General features: G+C 50.7%; 1 protein-coding gene across 7 annotated transcripts in view; it reads left to right on the top strand.

Moving 5' to 3' along the window:
• The window catches only part of RNLS (renalase, FAD dependent amine oxidase), a 277,680-nt gene that overhangs the window by 1,220 nt on the left and 267,573 nt on the right, over positions 1–8,887 (top strand). For 6 of the 7 annotated variants that reach the window (XR_005379569.1, XM_038576057.1, XM_038576058.1 and 3 more), the window contains exons 2-4: positions 1,404–1,509; positions 2,568–2,710; positions 8,041–8,199. Coding sequence is in view for 6 of the 7 variants with exons in the window: in XM_038576057.1 (XP_038431985.1) it covers positions 1,404–1,509; positions 2,568–2,710; positions 8,041–8,199 (408 nt within the window). In the remaining variant the exon portion in view is untranslated. Of the gene's footprint in view, positions 1–932; positions 1,320–1,403; positions 1,510–2,567; positions 2,711–8,040; positions 8,200–8,887 lie in introns of those variants that run through there. The other variant, XM_038576054.1, reaches the window with a different exon arrangement.

Raw genomic sequence — 8,887 nt, 5'->3', positions numbered from 1 at the left:
AAGGGGTGCAGAGGAGCCCCGCGGGGTCGGGGAGGAGTCCCGGGCGGGAGGAGGGGGTGCGGAGGAGCCCCGCGGGGTCGGAGAGGAGTCCCGGGCGGGAGGAGGGGGTGCGGAGGAGCCCCGCGGGGTCGGGGAGGAGTCCCGGGCGGGAGGAGGGGGTGCGGAGGAGCCCCGCGGGGTCGGAGAGGAGTCCCGGGGCGGGAGGAGGGGGTGCGGAGGAGCCCCGCGGGGTCGGGGAGGAGTCCCGGGCGGGAGGAGGGGGTGCGGAGGAGCCCCGCGGGGTCGGGGAGGAGCCCCGGGCTGGGGGAGGGGGTGCAGAGGAGCCATGCGGGGTCGGGGAGGAGTCCCGGGCGGGAGGAGGGGGTGCGGAGGAGCCCCGCGGGGTCGGGGAGGAGCCCCGGCCTGGGGGAGGGGGTGCAGAGGAGCCCCGCGGGGTCCAGGAGGAGTCCCTGGTCGGAGGAGGGGGTGCGGAGGAGCCCCGCAGGGTCGGGGAGGAGTCCCGGGGTGGGGGAGGGGGTGGAGCCCTGCGGGGTCGGGGAGGAGTCCCGGGCGGGAGGAGGGGGTGCGGAGGAGCCCCGCGGGGTCGGGGAGGAGCCCTGGGCGGGAGGAGGGGGTGCGGAGGAGCCCCGCGGGGTCCGGGAGGAGTCCCGGGCGGGAGGAGGGGGTGCGGAGGAGCCCCGCGGGGTCCGGGAGGAGTCCCGGCCTGGGGGAGGGGGTGCGGAGGAGCCCCGCAGGGTCGGGGAGGAGTCCCGGGGTGGGGGAGGGGGTGCGGAGGAGCCCCGCAGGGTCGGGGAGGAGCCCCGGGGTGGGGGAGGGGGTGGAGCCCTGCGGGGTCGGGGAGGAGTCCCGGGCGGGAGGAGGGGGTGCGGAGGAGCCCCGCGGGGTCCGGGAGGCGGGAGCAGCGCCCCCCCCCCCCCCCCCCCCCCCCCCGGGCCGCCCGGCACCTGCCCGCGCGCCCTCGCAGGGCCTGGCCACCTGGGGGGGTCCATCTCCCACCCGCCGGGTGTGCGGGGCGTGCACCTTGCCAGGACCCCACTGCGCTGGGCCAGGCCTTCCCAGGGTCTGGTTTACAGGATCCCCTTTCTCGGGAGGGCGGATCACAGGCGCGCGCGTGGGTGGGGGTGGGGGGTGGAGGGGCCGGTTCCCAGCTCTCGGGGCCTTTCCCGGGGCACCGGGTCCTGCTTCAGTGTGTGACCTGGGCCAGGCCCCCCGCTGCCCTCTTTACCGCATGACCTATGTCCCAAGGGTCGTAGAGGACCAAGCATAAAACTAAGAGAGGAAAACCCCACAAAAGCCCTTTTAAAGAATGCAGCTGCGAAGTAAGCTGTGGGCCCGCGGGGAAGGGACAGGTGAGGCGCCGGCTGCACAGGTGAGGCGCTGAGCGGTCCCGTCCCTTCCTGCAGGGGGGAGGATGTGCACGGCCTGCAGCCCGCACGCCCCGGGGAGCACCGTGGACCTGGGGGCACAGTACATCACCCGCTCGCCCCAGCGGGCCGGGCCGCACGCACGGTGAGTGGGTGAGTGGGCAGGGCCGGAGGTGCCCCTCTGGGGTGGGGTGCGTGGGAAGGCCTGGTTTTGCTCTTGCAACGCAGAGAAGCTACTGTGCAGCTGAGGACCCTCTACAGGTGATCCTGACGTGGTGGGGAGCTGCAGGCCAGGCCTCCTCGGGCGGGGGGCTATGGGGTGGCAGGTCGGGGGTGTGGGCCACCCGCATGAACACGGCCGGGACCCAGAGGACAGCTCCCCGGGGAGTGGGGTGGGGGCAAGGCCGCCTCCACGAATTCACAATGACCCTTCTGCCTACTGTCCTGTCTACACTGACTTACACTTTGAGATACACGAGGAAATAGGCCTTCGACTGTCAACGAGAGATGTTTGGATTCGCAAACATTCCTGTTTTTCACCTGAGTTATGGTTTATTACTTTTTTTTTTTAAAGATTCTATTTATTTATTCACGAGAAACATACACAGAGAGAGGCAGAGACACAGGCAGAGGGAGAAGCAGGCTCCATGCAGGGAGCCCGATGTGGGACTCGATCCCGGGTCTCCAGGATCAGGCCCTGGGCTGAAGGTGCACTAAACGGCTGAGCCACCCAGGGATCCCCTATTTTTTTTTTTAAGGAAGTCCAGTGCGCAACGTGGGGCTTGCACGCCCGATCCGAGACCGAGAGTCCGTCCTCTGCAGACTGAGCCACCCAGGGGCCCCTGAATTATGTTTCATTGACACAAAACATATACAGAGTTGATCCTATGAAGATTTCTAGCTTCTTTTTAAATTATTATTATTATTTTTTAAGGTTTTATTCATTTATTCACAAGAGAGACAGAGAGAGAGAGAGGCAGAGACCCAGGCAGGGGGAGAAGCAGGCTCCATGCAGGGAGCCCAATGCGGGACTCGATCCCGGGACTCCAGGATCACACCCTAGGCCGAAGGCAGGCTCTAAACCGTTGAGCCGCCCAGGGATCCCCGAAGATTTCTAGTTATTAGTTAAAATGAATTCTTGGAAGAGAATATATTAAGCTGACTGTGGTGTTTGATTATTTCCCTTGTATTGATCTATTTCAGGTTTTATGACGAATTGCTGGCTCTTGGCCTCTTGGAGCCTCTGACGTCTCCTATCGAAGGGATGGTGGTGAAGGAGGGAGAGTGTAATTTTGTGGCACCTCAAGGAGTTTCTTCAATTATTAAGCATTACTTGAAAGAATCAGGTGGGGATAGGATTTTCTCTGCTTTCTTTTAAAATTAGCATTTGAAGATAAAAGCTGTGTACACAATTAAGTGTTAATGCTCTAAAGAAAGTTGTGAGATAGATGCTCTCCTCTTCACTACTCAACAGCTAATTTTCTTTCCCTAAAGTAATCCCTAATAATAGTTTCCAGCGTACGCTTCTAGGAAAGTGTTTTTGCCTCTGTCTGTTGACTTACATGGCTGTCTCTATTTATTCTCGTGTGTTTATATTTATTCTTTTTAAGTATACAAATAGGATTATTATTATTATAGGCCTTTCTACACCTTGTTTGATCTGTTAACAATAAATCAGCCACACACACGCCCATTATCTATGTGTCTGCCCCCTGTTGGTTCTGTTTCTCTGGAGAATCCTAATACATCATCATAGACTAAATCATATCTTAGGTCTATTTTCATATCAGGAAATTGAGTATGCTTCATGCTTTTCAGTGCCTGTTCAATATCACATTATATATTTATAAATAAATGCATTGTTTATTTAGGTATTAAGTTTCTGGTGAATATTTAGGCTGGGGAGGGCGGTGAGGGGTTGTTTTGCTAATGCCAGTACTTGCTACCTGGTCTAACCCTGCCGCGTATGCATATCTGTACCCCAATTTCTAACAGGACAATAGCTGTGTCGAATGGTAAATGTGAATTTTTAGTTATACCAGGTAGTGTCATCTGTTCCTCTTAACGAAGATCTCATCATCAAGAGTGAATGAGGAGCTGCCTGGGTGGCTCGGTCAGTTAAGCATCAGACTCTTGGTTTCCGCTCAGGTCACGATCTCAGGTTCTGAGATTGAGCCTCACCTCAGGCTCTGTGCTCAGCCGGGGGTCTCTCCCTCTGCCCCTCCCACTCGTGTTCTCTCTTTCTCTAAAATAAATAAATCTTTTTTTTTTTTAGGCATTTTTTTTAAAGATTTTATTTATTTATTCATGATAGTCACACACACAGAGAGAGAGAGAGAGAGAGAGGCAGAGACACAGGCAGAGGGAGAAGCAGGCTCCATGCACCGGGAGCCCGACGTGGGATTCGATCCCGGGTCTCCAGGATCGTGCCCTGGGCCAAAGGCAGGCGCCAAACCGCTGCGCCACCCAGGGATCCCTAAAATAAATAAATCTTAAAAGAAAATTAAAAAGCAGTGAATGAGAATTTCTCCTTCTGCAGGTCTTGATATTATGGAGATTTTTAATTTTTGCCAGTGTGATAAGTTAAAGCAGCTGTCTTTTTGTGTTTTGACATTTATATTTACATAATCATGAGTGAGTTCATGCCTCCTTTTTAAGGCAGTTCTTTTCATCTTTTGTGTGTGTGTGTGTGTGTGTGTGAATTTCTTATTTATAACCTTTGCCCATTTTTTATTAGGATTTTCATTTGTTCTTTATTTTATGAATGTTTTGAAAATGATCTTTTTTTAAAAAGATGATAAATGATCTTGGATGATAGATGATTTTTTTTCTTTTTCTTTTTTTTTTTCTAAGATATAATTTATTCATGAGAGACACACACACACACACACACAGAGGCAGAGACCCAGGCAGAGGGAGAAGCATGCAGGAGCCCGACGTGGGACTCGATCCCAGGACCCCAGGATCACACCCTGGTCCGGAGGCAGGCGCTAAACTGCTGAGCCACCCGAGGATCCCAATAGATGATTTTTTTCAAACAAAAGAAGATTTCTTGATGAATCATAATTAAGTTGTCCAGTTCAAGATCATTGATGACAGGTGCTGAGAATTTTTGTTACATAAGCTATTTTTAGAATAATTACTATTTTGAACCTCTTCATCAAATACTACTTATTGAGGACCCCAAGAGTCCCTGATCTCAGGCAAGGGAGAGGTCAGTGAGATTGAACACACAACATGAGAACATGTGGTAAATGCAAATAGCATTCTGGTTTAAAGCATTTCTCAATCTAGGATTCAGCCTATAATGGTGTATTACTCAGGATTTTCCAGAGAAAAGAGCCAATAGGAGATTGATATAATAGGACACGTGTGTGCGCATATTTTATTAGGATATATACATACATACATGATTTATTATAAAGAATTGGCTCGTGGTTATGGGCGTTGGTGGGTGTCAAGATCTGCAGGATGAGTCGGCAGGCTGGGGACCCAGGAGAGCGTGAAGGCTAGCGGGCTCCAGATCCCGGAAGAGCTGATTTTTCGATTCAAATCTGAATACGGGGGGGATAAAACCCCCCAAAACTTGTCCCAGTTTAAGGCAGTCAGGAAGATTTCCTCGCTTTGGGGAGGGTTACTCTTTTTGTTTTATTCAAGCCATTGACGGATTGGGTAAGACCCATCTACATTAGATAGAGTAGGTAATCTGTACTCAGTCTACCAATTTATTTTTTATTTTTATTTTTTTTTATTTATTTATTTTTTAAAGTGGAACTACCTTCTTTTTTTTAATTGTTTTTATTATTTTTTATTTATTTATGATAGACATAGAGAGAGAGAGAGAGAGAGAGAGAGAGAGAGGCAGAGACCCAGGCAGAGGGAGAAGCAGGCTCCATGCTGGGAGCCTGACATGGGACTCGATCCCGGGACTCCAGGACTGCGCTCTAGACCAAAGGCAGGCGCGAAACCGCTGAGCCACCCAGGGATCCCCTTAAATTTTACTCTTATCCAAAATCACCCTCAAAAACAGGCCCAGAATAATGTTCGACCAAATATTTGGGGACTCCATGACCCAGTCAAATTAATGCATGAGATTAACCGTTACAGAATGTGATACTGTTGGATTATCTTGTGGTGTGTCACCGTCGGCTTCATGCATTGCCACCAGGTAGCTTTTCAAAAATCTCATTTCCATCGTGATTCGGCCCAATTTAGGTGGCATGTTTACTGAAATCCTCAAGCACCTCCTGACTGTATCACGGATCTGTCCACGCACGCACACATGCACGCACGCGCACATCCACTCAGTAACCACTTACGGGGTGCTTAGGACACGCCAGACGCGGTGTTAGGTGCCAGTGAAACAAGAACCGAAGGCAGCTGACAGGGCAGCCTGCCCTCTCACAGCTGGTGTTCTGGCTGGGGGACTGTCCTGGAATACACGGTACCTACGTCCTCCCTTTTGGCAGGCGTTTGGAAGAATATATGTTTTATCATCCAATTTTGCTTTGGAAGCTCTTGGAAAAAGAGCTTCATATTTAATTATTTGTGGCTCACAGAATTTAACAGTAGCCTGTACCTGGTAGGTAGGTATGGTGATAGATTTCTGTATCTGCATCCATCTCTATCATCTATCTATCTATCATCTATTTATCTATCATCTATCATCTATCTATCATCTGTCTATCATCTCTCATCTATCTATCATCTATCTATCTATCATCTATCATCTATCTATTATCTATCATCTCTCATCTCTCATCTATCATCTATCTATCTATCTATCATCTATCTATCACCTATCTATCATCTCGTCTATCTATCTATCTATCTATCTATCTATCTATCTATCTATCTATCTATCTATCTATATGTGTATATTGGATGTGTTCCTAAGTATATTTAAAAGAGCTATATAAGGTGATTATCACTTTTAATTTGACCAATTCTTAGTAAAAACCTGTTATAGATTTTCAATTTAAAGAAAAAGTTAAGAGAGAGAGACTGTGAGAGCACAAGAAGGGAAGCAGCAGAGGGAGAGGGAGAAGCAGGACCCCCACCCCCGCCAACCGCAGGGACTCGATCCCAGGACCCTGGGATCATGAGCTGAACCGAAGGCAGACGCTCAACCACTGAGCCACCCAGGTGCCCCTGTATTTTCAATTAGTACAGTCTCTTGAGACAATGATTTTGTAGATCTTTTATGGCTCTGTAAAGCATTATTCACTTCAAAAAAAAAATAACTCTTTTGAAAAAGTTACATATTACTGGTACAAAGTTTGGAAAATCAAAATAGCAGGAAAATGTCCAGTAAGTCCATTTTGTGGACTCCTTTCTGCTTTTTTCTTTTTTTAAATGAATTTTTACATAATTGAGTTCCAGGTCTATAAAAATCTATATAATATAAATGTAATTATAAATAATATATGTAATATTTAATAAAAATAAAATACAAATATCAAAAACATAGACTGTTCTAATAATAGCTTTGTAATACTTCAAGAGTCTTTTCCCCTCTCTACCCACATCTGTTGTTACAGGATTTATAGACCTCATTTATACTACTTAAAATTTTACAATTATATCCTTTTAAACTCCTGTAAAGCTTTCTCTCCACGAAAGTGGTTTAGTGTTTTCACAACAGAAGTGAGAGAAATTTTGGAATCACAATGACCTGGACTCAAATGAATGTACTGTCACCCCTTCCTGGGTGTATAATAATAGGAAAGTTTAAAAATCTATTCCCTGGGGGCACCCGGGTGCCTCAGTTGGTGAAGCATCTGCCTTCAGCTCAGGTCCTGACCCCGGGGTCCCGGGATCGAGTCCCTGGTCGGGCTCCCTGCTCAGCGGGGCGTCTGCTTCTCCTCACCCTGCTTGTGCTCTCTGTCTCCCTCAAATAAATAAATAAAATCTTAAAAAAATCAAAATTAAATAAAAATCTATACCCTGGTTCTTTCATGGGAAAAAAAATGAGGATGATAACAGTGCCCACTGCAAAGTTTTATCATGAGGACGGTGGGGCACAGTGCATCCGTGTCAGTCCAGCAGGTCACGGGCAGGTACGGGGCAGCCTCCCGATCAATGTTGGTTTAAAAAGTAACCTCCTTGAACGAGGCTGACCTTTGTAGGTCCCCAGTGCCCAAGAACCCAAGAGGGACGAGACTACTCAAAATACCTTGGTAACGAAGAAGAGGAAGTGCAATGGGAGGACACTCGACTGTATTTCTCTTAATTCCAGTTCTTAGTAAAGGCGGTTGATCCGCCAACGAGGGCTTGGGTCTCTGCACCTTTCTCAGGCTTAAAGGGACTAGTCCTGCTCGTGCGGCCGGGACTAGGACCCTTGACACCTTCACTAGGGCGCTTACCTGCCTTACGAAGATCACGAGCTTTAGTGGGGTGGATGTGGGGCCATATCAGGGAGCGGCATCTCTGAATCTGACCCCTTGTTTGTGAGATCCACTGGCACCAGGGGTCTGCGTGCTCGCGGGGGCCGCGCAGGTGTGGCCGGCGCTCCTAGCAGTGGTGGCCGCGGGGGACGGCGTCCGGGGGTGCTGGCAGGAGGGGGAGCAGCAGAGACGTCACTCTTTAACTCACCTGGAAGGATCCAGCTTGCGCCTCTTTCTGGTCGTTCACGTGGAAACCCGGTGATGTGAACGTGACTTCGCTTTTGGAACAGGTGCCGACGTCTGCTTCGGACACCGCGTGACCCGGGTCGACCTGCGAGATGACAGGTGGGAGGTGTCCACGGAAACGGGTCGCCCTGAGCGGTTTGACCTTGTCGTCCTCACGATGCCGGCTCCTCGGATCCTGCAGCTTCAAGGGGACGTGGCCAACTGTAAGTCCCTGCGTGAATGCGGCGCAGCACACGGGGTGTCACGGGTTCCAGCGATTTGCACGTCTCAAGCACTGATCCCGGGGCCCTGTTCACCGTCTGAGTGAAGGTCACACCGACCCCATAGCATTTCTTTTAACCGGTTCAGTGTTGGACGATTTTCTTACGTCCTTGCCTTTATAGAAGCGGGCGTCTGGGATGGACATGCAGGCGCGTGGCCCGAAGGAAGGGCCGTCCCCGTGGCCATCCTGGAAATAGGGAGGTTTCCCTGACACGAGGACCGATCATGTCCACCCCTGGCACGTCTCATCCCGATTGTTCGTGCGTGGCTCTTGGGTGCTTGCTCTTGGGATTTGTTGGAGCGCCTTTTCCCTTTTTAAATCTCACTTTACTCTTTTTTTAAAAAATATTTTGTGTATGTGTTTATCTGAGAGAGAGCAAGCAGGGGAGGAGAGGGACAAGTAGATGCCACGCTGACCACAGGGCCCCACTTGGGGATCGATCTCATGGCCCCGAGATCGTGACCTGAGCCCGAATCCACAGCCTGATGCTTGACCCACAGAGCCTGCCCGGCGCCGTGGCCAGAGTCGCTCTGTAGCAGGGCCACGTACTGCCCCGGAGTCTGTGATCGTCGGGTCGCCGTGCAGATGGTCCACAGCACGCTGCAACACTTACCTCCGACATAGCTTTC

The sequence above is a fragment of the Canis lupus genome, chromosome 26, assembly GCF_011100685.1.
Source record: "Canis lupus familiaris isolate Mischka breed German Shepherd chromosome 26, alternate assembly UU_Cfam_GSD_1.0, whole genome shotgun sequence".
NCBI classification, from domain to species: Eukaryota; Metazoa; Chordata; class Mammalia; order Carnivora; family Canidae; genus Canis; species Canis lupus.
Note: the sequence above shows the minus strand (reverse complement) of the source record. Positions and strands in the feature narration are given on the sequence as shown.